Raw genomic sequence first — 16,723 nt, forward strand, 5'->3', positions numbered from 1 at the left:
TGGGTCTTCCCAGTGCACCAGCCCTGAGCACCCGTCTCATGCATCCAACCTGGGCTGGTGATCTGTTTCACCCTTGATAGTATACTTGTTTCAATGCTGTTCTCTCTGAACATCCCACCCTCGCCTTCTCCCACAGAGTCTAAAAGTCTGTTCTGTACATCTGTGTCTCTTTTCTATTTTGCATATAGGGTTACCATTACCATCTTTTTAAATTCTATATATATGTGTTAGTATACTGTATTGGTCTTTATCTTTCCTGCTTACTTCACTCTATATAATGGGCTCCAGTTTTATCCATCTCATTAGAACTGATTCAAATGTATTCTTTTTAATGGCTGAGTAATATTCCATAGTGTATATGTACCACAGCTTTCTTATCCATTCGTCTGCTGATGGGCATCTAGGTTGCTTCCGTGTCCTTGCTATTATAAACAGTGAGCAGCAATTATTTAACAGCATATCTGCCTGAGGTAATGGCTAACAGTTGAGGCAAACAATAGGCTTAACAAAAAGCAATCTGATTCCAGCAATTAAAAAAAAAGGATTATACACCATTATAACTGGAATGCAAGAGTAGGTCAACATAACAATCAATATAATACACTACAGTATTAGAAGGAAGAAAAAAAAAACATAACGAACCAAATTGACACAGAAAAGTACTTAACAAAATCCAACACCCTATCATCATTAAAAAAAAAAAAACTCAGAAAACTGTAGTAGAACTTCCTCAATCTGATGAAGGCCATGTATGAAAAACTTATAGCTAATACTACACCATCATCCACTCAATGGACATGAATTTGAGCAAACTCCAGGAGATAATAGGGGACAGAGTAGCCTGGCATCCTACAGTCCATGGGGTCACAGAGTTGTACATGACTTAGCGACTGAACAACAATACCTCACTTAATGAAAAATGACTGAAAGCTTTCCCCCTAAAATCAGGAACAAGACAAGGATGTTCACTCTCACCATTTGTATTCAACACTGTACTGGAGTTTCTAGCCACACCAATTAGGTAATAAAAAGAAATAAAAAGCATTTATTTTGTGAAGGAAGAAGTAAAACCATCTTTATTCACAGATGCCATGTTCTTGAATATAGAAAATCATAAGGAACCAACAAAAAGAGCTCTTACGGTTAATAAATATGTTCAGCAAGTTTGCAGGATACAAGATCAATACACAAAAGCAATTGATTCTACATACCTGCAATGAACAACACAAAAATGAAATTAAGGGGGAAAATTCCATTTATAATAGCATCAAAAAGAATAAAATACTAAAGAATACAGCAAAAACTATAAAAGACTTGTTAACTGAAAAAAAACTACACAACCTAAAAGTTGAGATTTTGTTTTATTTGACAGATTTTCTGAGGACTTAAGGCTGGGCCACAGTCTCTCAGATAGCTCTGAGAAACTGCTCTGAAGAGATAAGGGAGGAACCAGGATATATAGGAGCTTTTGCAATGAAAACATAGTAGTCAGAACTTCAAAAGATTACTGTTAATTAAAGAAAACCAGATATATCAAATTAAAGAATTGAACACTTTTCTAAGTTATGGGAAGATGCAAGAATCTGGGCTCACTGAAATCATTTTTTGATATGCACCTCAGCTACCTGAGACCAGTATCCAGCTCTTCTCTATCTTGAATCCCCATCAGGGTACACAGTTGAAGGAAACTGTAGTAGCTGAGGGATTGGTAGCCAGCAGAGTCCTTTTGTCTCCATCCTGAATTCCCTCAGGGCTCACCATCAGGGGTGGCTGTAGTGGTTTAATCGCTGTAACATATTTTGTTTTACTGATATGGCAGGCCATATTTGTTTTCATTGACACACTGGTGAAAGAAGCTAAAGAAGACCTGAACAAATGGAAAGACATTAAAAACTCATGAATTGGAAAACAGTATTGTTATGATGGCAAAACTCCCCAAATTGTTCTGTAGGTTCAAGGCAATACCTATTAAAAACCCAGGTTCATTTTTTGTGTGTGTAAGTTGACAAGAAGATCATAAAATTCATATGAAGTGCAATGGAGAGGCAGTGTAGTCAAAACATTTTTGAAAAAGAACAATGAATTTAGAAGACTTGTGCTTCTCAATTTCAAAACTTACTGCCAAGCTACTGTTATCAAGACAGTGGGGTACTGCCATAAGGATAAACATCAATAAATGGAATAGAATTAAGAATCTAAAACAAATCCTTATATTTAAGTTAGTTGCTTTTCAACAAGGGTACCAAGATGATTTAATGGCAAAATAGTAGTCTTTTCCAAAAATGGGATTGATCTTGGGTGGCCTTGGTCTGTAGTGGCTTGAAATAGGGTTTTGATTGCCTAGCCAGAGGCGTGTGAGGCAGTGAGAATGCTAAATGCTAAACACTAAGAACAAGGCTTTGGCCTGTCAGCTGTGTAGAAATAAATTTCCACAAAGAGATGGAAAGTAGTGAAACAAGTGTATATTAGAAGAAAGAGTATGTGCAGATAGACACGTGGGCAGGCTCAGAGAGTTGCACTCTAGTGGTAGTTGTAATCACTTATATGGGGATTTCTTCTGGCCAATCATTTTGCATTGCCTAGGTCTGAGTCCATACTTTGTTTATCTCAGAGTCCTCCTCTGTGTGCATGTCATCTCTTAGCCAAGATAGATTTTAGTGAAGAGGCATATGGTTAGGTTGATTTCACTTGACATTACTGTGGAGTGCAGCCCCCTCCCTTTTTGACCCCCTGAGGAATCTTTCTGTGCATATGTAGTTGGGAAGGTCTCTCTGACCTCAAGACTGGGAAATATGTGGTCTCTTTATCTCTTATCTGGGCAGGATTCAGCTCCTCTCTGCTCCTGGTCTGTTTCCTTGTCTTGAAGTATCTGTCCAGAGTGGACAGACTCCAGCAGGTCATCCTAGGGCCCATCTATCTGCTGCCTCAAGAAAAGTGAATATCCTTATGCAAACAAATGAAGTTGGACCCTTTCCTCCCACAATATGCAAAACTTAATTTGAAATGGATCAAAGAACTAAGTATAAGAGATAAAGTGATCAAATTCAGAGACAGACCCATGAAAGTAAATCGTTGTAGTCTTTTTTTTTTTTTTGAAGTTTCTTCGTTCTGGTTTCTTTCTTTTTTTTTTTTTTCTTTTTTATTTTTCAGTGGGTTTTGTCATACACTGATATGAATCAGCCATAGAGTTACACGTATTCCCCATCCCGGTCCCCCATCCCACCTCCCTCTCCACCCAATTCCTCTGGGTCTTCCCAGCCCACCAGGCCCGAGCACTTGACTCATGCCTCCCACCTGGGCTGGTGGTCTGTTTCACCACAGATAATATACATGCTGTTCTTTCAAAACATCCCACCCTCACCTTCTCCCACAGAGTTCAAAAGTCTGTTCTGTACTTCTGCGTCTCTTCTTCTGCCCTGCATATAGGGCCATCGTTACCATCTTTCTAAATTCCGTATATATGTGTTAGTATACTGTAATGTTCTTTATCTTTCTGGCTTACTTCACTCTGTATAATGGGCTCCAGTTTCATCCATCTCATTAGAACTGATTCAAATGAATTCTTTTTAATGGCTGAGTAATATTCCATGGTGTATATGTACCACAGCTTCCTTATCCATTCATCTGCTGATGGGCATCTAGGTTGCTTCCATGTCCTGGCTATTATAAACAGTGCTGCGATGAACATTGGGGTGCACGTGATAAAAGATGCAAGAAATGTTTAATAAAGACCTAGAAGAAATAAAAAAGAGTCAATTAAAAATGAATAATGCAATGAATGAGATAAAAAACACTCAGGAGGGAACCAAGAGTAGAATAACGGAGACAGAAGATAGGATAAGTGAGGTAGAAGATAGAATTGTGGAAATAAATGAAGCAGAGAGGAAAAAAGAAAAAAGGATCAAAAGAAATGAGGACAACCTCAGGGACCTCTGGGACAATGTGAAACGCCCCAATATTCGAATCATAGGAGTCCCAGAAGAAGAAGACAAAAAGAAAGGCCATGAGAAAATATTCGAGGAGATAATTGCTGAAAACTTCCCTAAAATGGGGAAGGAAATAGCCACCCAAGTCCAAGAAACCCAGAGAGTCCCAAACAGGATAAACCCAAGGCGAAACACACCAAGACACATATTAATCAAATTAACAAAGATCAAACACAAAGAACAAATACTAAAAGCAGCAAGGGAGAAACAACAAATAACACACAAAGGGATTCCTATAAGGATAACAGCTGCACTATCAATAGAAACCCTCCAGGCTAGAAGGGAATGGCAGGACATACTGAAAGTAATGAAAGAGAATAACCTACAACCTAGATTACTGTACCCAGCAAGGATCTCATTCAGATATGAAGGAGAATTCACAAGCTTTACAGACAAACAAAAGCTGAGAGAATTCAGCACCACCAAACCAGCTCTTCAACAAATGCTAAAGGATCTTCTCTAGACAGGAAATGCAGAAAGGTTGAATAAATGTGAACCCAAAACAACAAAGTAAATGGCAACGGGTCCACACCTATCAATAATTACCTTAAATGTAAATGGGTTGAATGCCCCAACCAAAAGACCAAGATTGGCTGAATGGATACAAAAACAAGACCCCTATATATGCTGTCTACAAGAGACCCACCTCAAAACCAGAGACACATACAAACTAAAAGTGAAGGGCTGGAAAAAAATATTTCTTTGTAGTCTTGGATTGAGTGATGCTTTCTTAGACATGGCTGCAACAGCACAAGCAACAAGAAAATATAAAATGGACTTCATCAAAACTAAAAACTACTGCTCTAGGCTCTGTATATTTTGGCCTTCAGTGTACTCAAGCATACAACACATACACACTGTGGTTTTTATTGCAATCTCTCTTTCAGAGGCATTCTCAAAATCAACTAGAGATTTATTAAATAACCTGTCAAACTGGAACTTTAATATACAAGCAGGAATTAGAACTTTGCTTTCAAAGCTCATAAACTTGTTTGGATTAGATACTACATGGTGGCTTAAGACAAGTTTGTTTTATAACATTCTAATTGCAGTTTGTTCTGCCAGAGTCCACACTACCCTATACTACTCTTGTCAGATACAAAAATAGAAAATAAAAACCTGTCCAACTTTAAAATTATCAACTTCAGCCAAAGTGAAAATCAGAGCAGAGGCATTGAAAATAAAGATTGGACAGTATTCAGGCAGTTCAGTCGCTCAGTCGTGTCCAACTCTTTGTGACCCCATGGACTGCAGCACGACAGCCTTCCCTGTCTATCACCAACTCCCGGAGCTTGTCAAACTCATGTCCATCAAGTTGGTGATGCCATCCAACCATCTCATCCTCTGTTGTCCCCTTCTCCTCCTGCCTTCAATCTTTCCCAGCATCAGGGTCTTTTCCAATGAGTCAGTTCTTTGCATCAGGTGGCCAAATTATTGGAGTTTCAGTATCAGCATCAGTCCTTCCAATGAATATTCAGGACTGATTTCCTTTGGAATTGACTGTTTTGAATGGGATCGACTGTATTCCAAGGGACTCTCCCTAGTTTTCTCCAACACCACTGTTCAAAAGCATCAATTCTTCAGTGCTCAGCTTTCTTTATGGTCCAACTCTCACATCCATACATGACCACTGGAAAACCCATAGCTTTGACTAGACGGATCTTTATCAGCAAAGTAACATCTCTGCTTTTTAATATGCTGTCTAGGTTGGTCATAGCTTTTCTTCCAAGGAGCAAGCATCTTTTAATTTCATGGCTGCACTCACCATCTGCAGTGATTTTGGAGCCCAAGAAAATAAAGTCTGTCACTGTTTTCATTGTTTCCCCATCTATTTGCCATGAAGTGACAGGACCAGATGCCATGACCTTAGTTTTTTGCATGTTGAGTTTTAAGCCAACTTTTTTTTTTTAATATTATTTTATTAGTTGGAGGCCTCTTTTTCACTCTCCTCTTTCACTTTCATCAAGAGACTCTTTAGTTCTTCTTCACTTTCTGCCATAAGGGTGGTGTCATCTGCATATCTGAGGTTATTGATATTTCTCCTGGCAATCTTGATTCCAGCTTGTGCTTCATCCAGTCCAGCATGTCACATGATGTATTCTGCATATAAGTTAAATAAGCAGGGTGACAATATACAGCCTTGACATATTCCTTTCCCAATTTGGAACCAGTCTGTTGTTCCATGTCCAGTTCTAACTGTTGCTTCTTGACCTGCATACAGATTTCTCAGGAAGCAGATAAGGTGATCTGGTATTCCCACATCTTTAAGAATTTTCCAAAGTTTGTTGTGATTCACACAGTCAAAGGTTTTGGTGTAGTCAATAAAGCAGAAGTAGATATTTTCTGGAACTTTCTTGCTTTTTCTATGATCCAACAGATGTTGGCAATTTGATCTCTGGTTCCTCTGCCTTTTCTTTTTTTTAATTTATTTTTATTAGTTGGAGGCTAATTACTTTACAATATTGTAGTGGTTTTTGTCATACATTGACATGAATCAGCCATGGATTTACATGTATTCTCCATCCCGATCCTCCCTCCCACCTCCCTCTCCTCTGCCTTTTCTAATTCCAGCTTGAACATCTGGAAGTTCATGGTTCATGTACTGTTGAAGCCTGTCATAATGTCCACATGAAGTAAACAGTTATGTCCACATGAAGTGGACAGTTATATTCACTTTTTAAAGAAGATTCACATCTGTATTTTGGCTTTGCTCCTGCTCAGTCACTTCAGTCATGTCCGACTCTGTGACTCTATGGACTCTAGCCCTGCCAGGCTCCTCTGTCCATGGCATTTCTCCGGCAAGAATACTTGAGTGGGTTGCCATTCCCTTCTCCAGGGGATCTTCCTGACCCCGAGGATCGAACCCACATCTCCTGTGTCTCCTGCATTGCAGGCGGATTCTTTAGTGCTGAAGCCTTTCCAGATAGCACAGTGGTAAAGAATCTGCCTGACAATGCCTGACAATGCAAGAGATGCGGGTTCAATCCCTGGATCCAGAATATCCCCTGCAGAAGGAAATGGGAACCAGCTCCAATATTCTTGCCTATGAAATCCCACGGATAGAGGAACCTGGAGGGCTACAGTTCATGAAGTCCCAAAAGAGTCAAACACGACTTAGCGATTAAACAACAACAACAAATTTTTGCTTTAGGAAAGCGCTATTTATTGGGCCAGAGTTCTTGGGGATGCACAACAGAAAGAAGTCCTAGGAGATCATAAAGACTATGGAGAAGTGGTCCAAATGTCTGGTATGGCAGCAGCAGGGGGCAGTACTATAGAATAGGAAACTACAAATTGTCGCCTGTTTTGTGAATAAAGTTTTATTGCCACACAGCTAAACCTATTCATTTACATATTATCTATTGCTGAGCTTGTCTGAACCAGCTGAGTCTTTGCAAAAGGGATGATGTGGTCTTCAAAGTTCCAAATACTTACTGTCTGGCCCTTTACAGAAAAAGTTTGCTGACCCCTGTGTAACATCAGTACTTCAGTCTGGATATCTCCATCTAGATGTCCCACAGACAAATCTAACTCAGCAGGTATAAAAATGCATGCATAAACTTGTTCCAGCTTCAGTATCCCCACTCTTAATTAATGGCACTACTGCCTACCAATACACCCACAAAAGAAGCCTCTCTCCCTTTTGCCCTCTCTCCCTTTTGCCCTCTCACCCTATATATTATTTCACATCTCATCCATCACCACATCCTGCCAATTCTACCTCTTCACTATATTTTGAACCTGAGCAAATCTCTTCATTTCTACTGCTATTAACTTAGTCTGAGTCATGATCATTTCATACAAGATTAACAACAGCTTTCTAACTTGTCTTCCTGCCTTTAGTTTGTTTTTTCTTTTGGAGATATAAGATTTATTGATTAATTGATACTGCAGAAATATCAAATGGTATAGTAATCTCTAAGAACAGTATTTGGAGGCAATATTGACAGTGAGGAAATTGTAAGTAGAGGAGGGTGACATAATCTGATTTTGACTCATTACATTTCATTTGTTGATAAGTCATTTGTAGTAAAAATATCATTCATCTCCAAGCTCCTTGAGAATGGAGAACACATCTAATTCATCTTTGCATCACCACAGGTAGTTATCAAAAGGTATGACATACACCAGGCATTATAATTATTAAATAAATACAATAAAACAAATTATATGGATGAATATTTTTGACCTTAAATGAAAATCTCCTTCAATTTTATTTTGCCAGAGCAAAACTATTCCAACAATTTAATAAACAGACTTTCCCATTGCTTTTTTTCCCTAGGGTTATGTTTATATCCTTCTTTATTTCTGCATATTGACATATAACAATTTTCACCTTATTTTTACTGACTGGTTGGTATTCATTTGAATGTATTTCTCTATTGTTGAATATTTAGTTTTATTTTTCCAATTTTCCTACCCCTAGTTTTGCCGACCCTCTGCCCCCAAGCCATTTTCTACTCAATAACCAGAAGGATCTTTCTAATGTCTAAACCTGATTCCAGCACATCCATAATGACATAGGCAGCCAAGATTTAATGAGTCCTTACTATGTGCTGGTCTTCCCCAGTGGCTCAGAGGTTAAAGCATCTGCCCTCAATGCAGGAGACCCAGGTTCAATCCCTGGGTTTGGAAGATCCCCTGGAGATGGCAACCCACTCCAGTATTCTTGCCTGGAGAATCCCATGGATGGAGGAGCCTGGTAGGCTACAGTCCACAGGGTCTCAAAGAGTTGGACATGACTGAGTGACTTCACTTACTCACTCACTCTACTATGTGCTAGACATAGTTTTAAGTGTTTCCTGTGTGGTAACTGATCTTAATCCTCACACGAATCCTCTATTGCTGATGTTGTTATTAACTCCATTCTTTAGGTGAAGACTTTTAGGAACAGAGAGAATCAATGCAATCTAGCTCAAGTGTCTATAGTTTAAACTACTCTACTGCTCTATACACACACACACAATCCTATAATTCATGGCTTCCCATTGCTCTTAAAATAAGTCATACTCTTTATAATGGCTGAAGACTATCATTTTGATCTTCTGTAACCCTTGCCTACCTCTCCAGCCTCATCTCTTGCCATCCAAAGCCTTGCAGTTAAGCAGCAGCCTCCCCAGACTGCTATAGCTCCCTGTACCAGTCATGCTCATTTTCACCTCTATGCCTTCGGTCATGTTATCCCCTCCACTTTAGTCGTTTACTCCCTTCCTCTCTCCTCCCTTACACGCAGCCAGCTTCTACACATCCTTTAATGCTCCATTCCAGTATTGCCTCCTCCAGGAAGCCTTTGCTGAACAGATTTGCACTACCTCTGTGTTCCCATTATGCCTTGTTTTCCATCCACTTACATGGCCTTACTGTACTGTTTCATAATTTCATAACTATTTTTTTATATATCTGTCTCCCTCACCAAACTGTGTGCTTCCAGTGGTTTTCCCATTGCACTGAAATATTTTGCTTTACCCTTCTACTTTTTTGTACCCTTTTCTAGGACCTTTTCATCCCAGGCTTTGGCATAGGCTATAATGCCAAGAAGAGTAGAAGGGGACTGTATAGGATTTGTCATTTTGTGTGTGATTATGTGAAAAGGAGATGTGAGGATATAAGGGGGATCATGAACATCTTTTGAGAAAATGAGACCTCATGATAAAAAGACTTTAGAGTTTATTTTTTGTAATTTTGCAATAGTAAACTGCTTTAGGGTGGGCTAGACCCAAAAATGGAGAATGGCTCAAAGAGAATTATCTCAGTTATGTAACTATCCAAGACAAATACTCTTGGTCAGCAAGATAGTCCTCCTCCACATGGTCATCGAAGGACAAAGGCTAACAGAAGCCCCTGGACCACCCTGAGTTACCAGATCCCAGTCAGCAAGAAGGGGGAGAGAACATAAGGGACTTCCATAGGTCAGGCCTTGTGATGCCACTCATCATTTCTCCTCACATTCAGTTACTGAGAACTTGGTCATGTGGCCATGCCTCACTGCAAGGGAGCCTGGGAAATGTAGTCCACCCTGTGCTTAAGGAAGGGGAGAATGGTTTTGGTGGGAAGCCGGTGACCTTCACAGACATACTAACAATAAAATTGGGCTAGTTTACCTTGAGTGTCAGGTAAATGATGGAAGAATTTTATTTCCTTTGTACCAGAAAACTATGTGGTACAGCTCCATTTAACCTTTCCCATGGGAAGCTGCAGCAATCAGATGAAGGCAATATTTAAAATGATTGCTGACAGTTGAGCTCCCTGTTGAATTGCTTACTAGGAAGTAGCAGCCAGAGGGTGACTTGCAATGCTGAATGATCTCTTAACTATTAATCACTGACATGTTGTAGATTGCCTCTAAGTAAAATCCCAGCTGAGTTAGGTACCATCTTATAATATTGGCCCGCAAATATATTTTACTCCTTTGCATGTCTGGACTAGAGAAGGTATTAAATGGCAAAGTAGCAACCTGATTCTTTGCTAGCTAAGAGGTGCTCAGAACCAAAAGGAGGGAAAAAAGTCATCAAAAAGGGAACTCATTTCCATTCCAAACCATAGCCACGGGCATGAGCTTATTCACTGCCAGTTTGTGTTTACCCAAAGTACACACTTGTTGATGATCTCATGCAAGCTGGGGGAATAAGTAAAAGTGAATCCACTTGAAATGAAACATCCCCATGATTCTCTGCTAACAGCCAGGTACATTCCCAGGAGAGCTTTGTAGAACAGTTGCCCAGGTTGTACTCCCCAGAGGAGGCTCATTTAGTCAGTCTAGTGTGTGACTTGGGAATCAGGAATTTTTTCATGTTCACTGGATGATTCTGATACTGAGCCAAGTTTGAGGCAACATCTCTCTAATACGATGAAAGTGGGGAGTGGGGGGCACATACGCCAAAGTACAGACCAGAGCGATTTTGTTTAACGTAGGAAACAAATCATCAACCCTAAGTTTCCTAGCTTGATGTGTAGAGTTGGCTCTGAGGTTAGACCCACCTGTGGGTCCCTGGAAATCAGGCCTCCACTGGGAGTGGGCCATGAGCTGGCTGTAAACTAGGAGAGCGATTATGAAGGTAGACCTCCTCCCAGCCATCCCAGATGCCTGACTTGTTCTCTTCTTTTCCCAGTTTGTGGCCCAGCCCAATTGCCAACAGTTGCTTGCCACTCTGTGGTACGACGGCTTCCCTGGATGGCGGCGGAAACACTGGGTCGTCAAGCTTCTGACGTGCATGACCATTGGGTTCCTGTTTCCCATGCTGTCTATTGCTTATCTCATCTCACCCAGGAGCAACCTTGGGCTGTTCATCAAGAAACCCTTCATCAAGTTTATCTGCCACACAGCGTCATATCTGACCTTCCTCTTCATGCTTCTCCTGGCTTCTCAGCACATCGTCAGGACAGACCTCCACGTACAGGGACCTCCCCCGACTGTCGTGGAGTGGATGATACTGCCTTGGGTTCTCGGTGAGTCACAGGGACCAGAAGCTATGGCCAGACTGCGTGCTGGTCTGGTCTAAAGAAACTACTGGAATTGGCAGTTGGACTGGCCCTGAGCTAAGGCACCTTCCCTCTGTGCAGTGGGGTAGTTGTTGGGAATCTCAGAAACGTGGTTCCTTTCCCCCTGGGTCTGGGTTGCTTGCTGTCACAGGGTTTGCCATGAGATTGGCAGTGTATCCAGGGCTTGTTTCAACTAACCTAACTTCGTCAATGACAAGGAAGTTGTTTATCAGTGGGTTTAGAGGGAAAGCCAAGTGTTAGTCAGGGCAGGATGGCTGGGCAAGGCAAGTGCTGAACACTCTATTCAATGCCTTCTTTCCCATCACTAGGGCTGACGGGATGCCACCCAAATCTGCTGCTTTCCTATGACTATGCTAAATGATCCCTGTACTTATCCAGGGTCCACATCCTATTTGGATACTGATTTCACAACCAGGAGGGAAACCTAGGAAATTCACACAGTTCATGGTAAAAAAGCAGCCTTAGCCAGAAGTCTCCAGGCATAATTACATTGCATTGGACCCTCCAGTGTATTGCCACCCTTCAGGTCCTTGATACTTAAACTGAGGTCCCCAAACCAGCAATGTCAGCATCAACTTGTTAGACATACAGAATTGGGAGTCTCACTCTGGGTCTGTGAAATCAGAATCTACATAATCCCCATGTAATTTGCATGTATTTTAAAGCAGGGGTCCCCAACCTATAGGATCTAATGCCTGATGATCTGAGATGGAACTGATGTAATAAATAATAGAAATCAAGTACACAATAAATGTAATGTACTTGAATCATCCCAAAACCATCTCTTACCCCACCCCACCACCATCCTGGTCTGTGGAAAAAGTATCTTCCACAAAACTGGTCCCTGTTGCCAACAAGTTTGGGGACCGCTGTTTTAAAGTCTGAGATGTACTACCTTAGACCACAGCCACTCCTTTTACTGCTTTCCACATACCAAGGCTAAAGAAACATCTATTAATATGTCGTCAGGCAGAATTCCATGAAACCCACACACAATGAGAGGAGAGAAGAGAAAGGAGGATTCTAAATTATTCTGGTCCCCATTGCCTAGCTTCAGCCTCAACATCCAGTGCTTTGGACCCTGCTTGCACACCTCAAAAGTCATTGAGAAGTTTTCCCTCTCAGACATATGTAGTGGGAACTAAGGACTATATGGGATAATATTGATATTTAATTAATTCATTGATTAAATTACTCCCACTCTAAAATGGGAAGAGCGTAGAATCAGACACCCTAAATTGCAGCAGCATTCCAGTAACTATAGTAACAATATAAAAGTGAGTAGCATTCAGAAAACCATAACATACAGGCATCTTTAGGTAAAGTCTATCCAGTTTGGTAAGTTCAAGACAGAGTGGTGAGATAGCAAAGAAAGAAGAAAGTTACTACCATCCCTAGGGACTCCACTGACTCCCAATTCATTCATTGATTTCCTCTTTCTTCATTTGGTGGATCCTACTATGATGACTAGTTTGATGCTGTGAAGCAATAAACCTTTTGCCTCCATTCTTCAGGTTTCATTTGGGGGGAGATAAAGGAAATGTGGGATGGTGGATTTACTGAATATATCCATGACTGGTGGAACCTGATGGATTTTGCAATGAACTCACTCTACCTGGCAACTATTTCCTTGAAGATTGTAGCCTATGTCAAGGTAACTTGGAATATTTGCTATTTTTCTTAATCATTTTGTTTACAGTAAGCTTTAGCTACGGGAGCACAAAGAGTTTAGGGGGCAAGTGCTAACAACCGTTCAATTCAATCCATGTGGAAAGGTACCATAAAATAGACATTCTTTCAATGGCTTGTAAGCATTGTCCACCTAACCAGACAGTGGAGAATGGAGCAATTTGCAAATGAATTCTTAGCTTCTTCAACTCTGACAGTAAAAGGTCTGCAGCTGCCCACCCACTCAGTCAGTGTTTACATCCTCTCTCAGTATCCTCGCCAAGAGGATAGCCCACTGATGTTTGCATGAGGCAGAGACAAGACATTTACTGAATTTCCAAAAGCCTCTCTTAACTCTTGTCACTTCATTAAAAAGTGCTACTTTTATTTTTCTAATATTATTCTTCCTGTGACACATCCATTAGTAATCCTTCCTCACCATGGGGTCAAACAGAACAAAGATGTTCCTTCTCCAAAAAGTGCTTCAGATATGAAGTTATCTCTCCCTAGCCTGCTGATCTGTCTCTTCTCAAAACCAAATATTCACACTTCCCTCAAGTGTTCTTCATAGGATAGGTAGCAGAACCCTAGAAACTTCACTGTGTGAGACATAGATCTTTAATAGTCTTTGCCTGCTGTATCACTTCCATCACCAGGATGATCATTCAAGCTGCTATGAATCCAGCTTTTTGAGTATCACCCACTCTATGTCTCTACCAATCCAGATAACACATACACACACACACACCCCACCTTGATGTTTTTTCCTGCATAATGTACAGCCTGCATTATCCTGTGAAATAGCTTCATGTCCAGCACCTCACGTTGGATGGTCATAGGCTCTGAGTTCAGGTTTGGTGCTCATTAGGTACTGGAATGGCTGCACTGTCTCTACCCTGAAGTGAACTTCTTCAGCCTGAGGAAAAGCTGACAACTCCATCTCCAAGACTGTCTAGTCAGTCATGCTTTTTGGCATGAAATCCCACATGAAGGAGTTTTAGAATGGGAATATGGCTGTCCCCCAAATCGCCAACAACTTAGTTTATTTTTACATCTCTAATATGCATATTGCATAAATTTTAAGACCTTGGAAGTTAGTTACATGGAGCATGAATATTGAATGCAGTCCTGAAACATTTTTGAAAGGAGCTGAAGAGTATGCTTATACTTGTGGTGATCGTTCAACACATACTTACAACTTCCTTACAAGAAAAAGCGGGTAAGGAAAATGTTTGAATCTCTGGTTAATGTGCCTGGATGAAATCCATGTCATTCTGGCACTCAGCTGACTAAGTAACACTGTTTGCAAAAAAAAAAAAAAAAAAATTCTTCCTTTGGAAGTGGTATTTATACACTGGAGGGACAATACATTATCAATCTAGAAACTGGTGAGTTCTGCTTAAACAGGGAAGTGTAGAATAAATGATCAAAAGGATTAACCCTTGGGGATGTGAAATTGTGTCAACAGATGCCCAACGTTAGTTAATCACATACCCTGTCCACCTTCACTGGCAAGCCTTCCAAGGACTAGATTCTTCCTCACCATGGAGTGTAAGGATAAATCAGCTCACTAAGCTGAGTAAATGCCCCTCAATTGACAAATACTTAACTCAAATAAAGACATTTGCCAAGAAGTCAGAGCCCTTCACAACAAAGAATTTATAAATAAGAGATGCCATATGCAGACTGGATTTACAATGAGAAATTGTCAGTGGGCAGCTGGGTTCACTCGTGCAGGCAGGCGCATCATTCTGAAATGAACTCCACCAAGTAGGCTGAGCCAACTTCTATGAAGTAAAGACACAAGGCTGGTCCCAGGCCCTTTTAAAAATTTCAGACCATCATTGCATTGCACTGAGGCAGTACGACACACCATGACAGACTGGCCTTGAGAAGATCCTTTATTAGAGTGAAAAACTAGTCAACTATATGTGTATATACACTCTACCTCACATGGCCTACAACACCAAGAAGCAAAAGGCACATACCAAAGTACTCAAAAGGAACAAACATAGCCCTCAGTGCCCCCAAGATAACACTAAAAATGGAGAGTAATTGTCTTTGTGTCTTCTAGAATAGCACCACCTAGATTTATCCCAGCATTCCCTTACTCCATATGTACAGACTAAACTGAACTTTGATACCCATTGAGTTGTGACCCTTTCTCCAACCAATGCTTGGATGAAGACACACCTCCCCATCTTTATTACTACCGGGTTCCCACATTTGGCCAACCCTTTTCATATTCTGCTTTTGAGTTCACACCCTTTTGAAAGGCATAGAGGCCAATTTTCAAGCAGCATTCTATCTCTGAGAATATAAGGAAAACCATTTGTCTCCCAATATCACTCACTCAAGAGTCAGGAAACCTAAAGGTAATCCCTGCTCTGATATTTACAAGCTGGATTACCACAGGCCATCCTTCTACCTGTAGGAGCTTCAGATACCGCCTCTGAAAAATAAGATGGAACTAGATAAATGGGTTTCAACCTTTTAATTTTTTCCCATGGAACCACATCTTAAAGTTAAAACTTATGCAGAATTTCAATGCACTAAGGAGCTCAAAAGAATGAGTTTGGATTGAGAAATGACTCTTCCTAGCCTCCTTTCTGGTTTCTACAATGACCACCAGATGCTTCTATTGAACCCTCAGGCTTGAAGGAACACAATTTGATTTGAAAACCACTTGTGCTCAGTCAGACCTCAGCAAACTGTGGGTTGCTGGCCAAGCTGGGGCCACTGTTTGTTTATATATTGTCTGTTATTATAGTTCTAGAAGGGACTTCCCTGGTGCTTAGTCGCTCAGTTGTGTCTGACACTTTTGTGACTCCATGAACTGTAGCCCACCAGGTTCCTCCGTCCATGGGATTGCCCAGGCAAGAATCCCGGAGTGGGTTGCCATTTCCTTCTCCAGGGGATCTTCCCAACCCAGGGATCAAACCTGGGTCTCCTGCATTGCAGGTGGATTCTTTACCCTCTGAGCCACCAGTCCAGTGGCTAAAATTCTATGCTCCCAACACAGGGGGCTGTGGTTTGATCCCTGAGCCGGGAACTAGATTTCATGTGCTATAACTAAGAACTGGTATAGCAAAATAAAAAAATATATAGTTCTAGAAGAAAAAAGTTGAGTAGTTGCCACAGTAACCATGTAGCCCACAAAGCTAAAAATATGTACTATCTGGCCCTTGGCACAAAAAGTTTGCTGACCTCTATGCTAAATGGGGTCCAAGTTTACTCTCTACAATCACATTCTTAGTATTTTTCTCTAAAAGTACATACACAAAGCATAGATTTGCCATGAGAATCATCTTTCACACTTGTGACTGTTCTGCAATGCAAACTCATGGACAGTAGACTTCCCTGTGGTTATGGGTGTGACTGTGGAGTGAGAAAACCCTAAATGCTGAGCTATGCATGTTCCAGTTGATAATCCCTAGTTTTAAAATGGAGGTCTGTTTTGTTATCAACAAAGAATCTGCATCATTCACTAGACCTCCAAATCCGTAAAGGCCTATCTAATAAATTCACTGTGATAACAACTATTATAGAAGTAACATTTCACAGACATA

The 16,723-nt window shown here is 40.7% G+C and overlaps 1 protein-coding gene across 1 annotated transcript in view; it reads left to right on the forward strand.

Moving 5' to 3' along the window:
* The window catches only part of TRPC5 (transient receptor potential cation channel subfamily C member 5), a 160,174-nt gene that overhangs the window by 94,940 nt on the left and 48,511 nt on the right, over positions 1-16,723 (forward strand). Inside the window, exons 3-4 of the mRNA XM_065915436.1 lie at positions 11,096-11,432; positions 13,001-13,140. Coding sequence (XP_065771508.1) covers positions 11,096-11,432; positions 13,001-13,140 — 477 coding nt within the window. The remainder of the gene's footprint in view (positions 1-11,095; positions 11,433-13,000; positions 13,141-16,723) is intronic.

The sequence above is a fragment of the Muntiacus reevesi genome, chromosome X (assembly GCF_963930625.1).
Source record: "Muntiacus reevesi chromosome X, mMunRee1.1, whole genome shotgun sequence".
Lineage (NCBI taxonomy): Eukaryota > Metazoa > Chordata > Mammalia > Artiodactyla > Cervidae > Muntiacus > Muntiacus reevesi.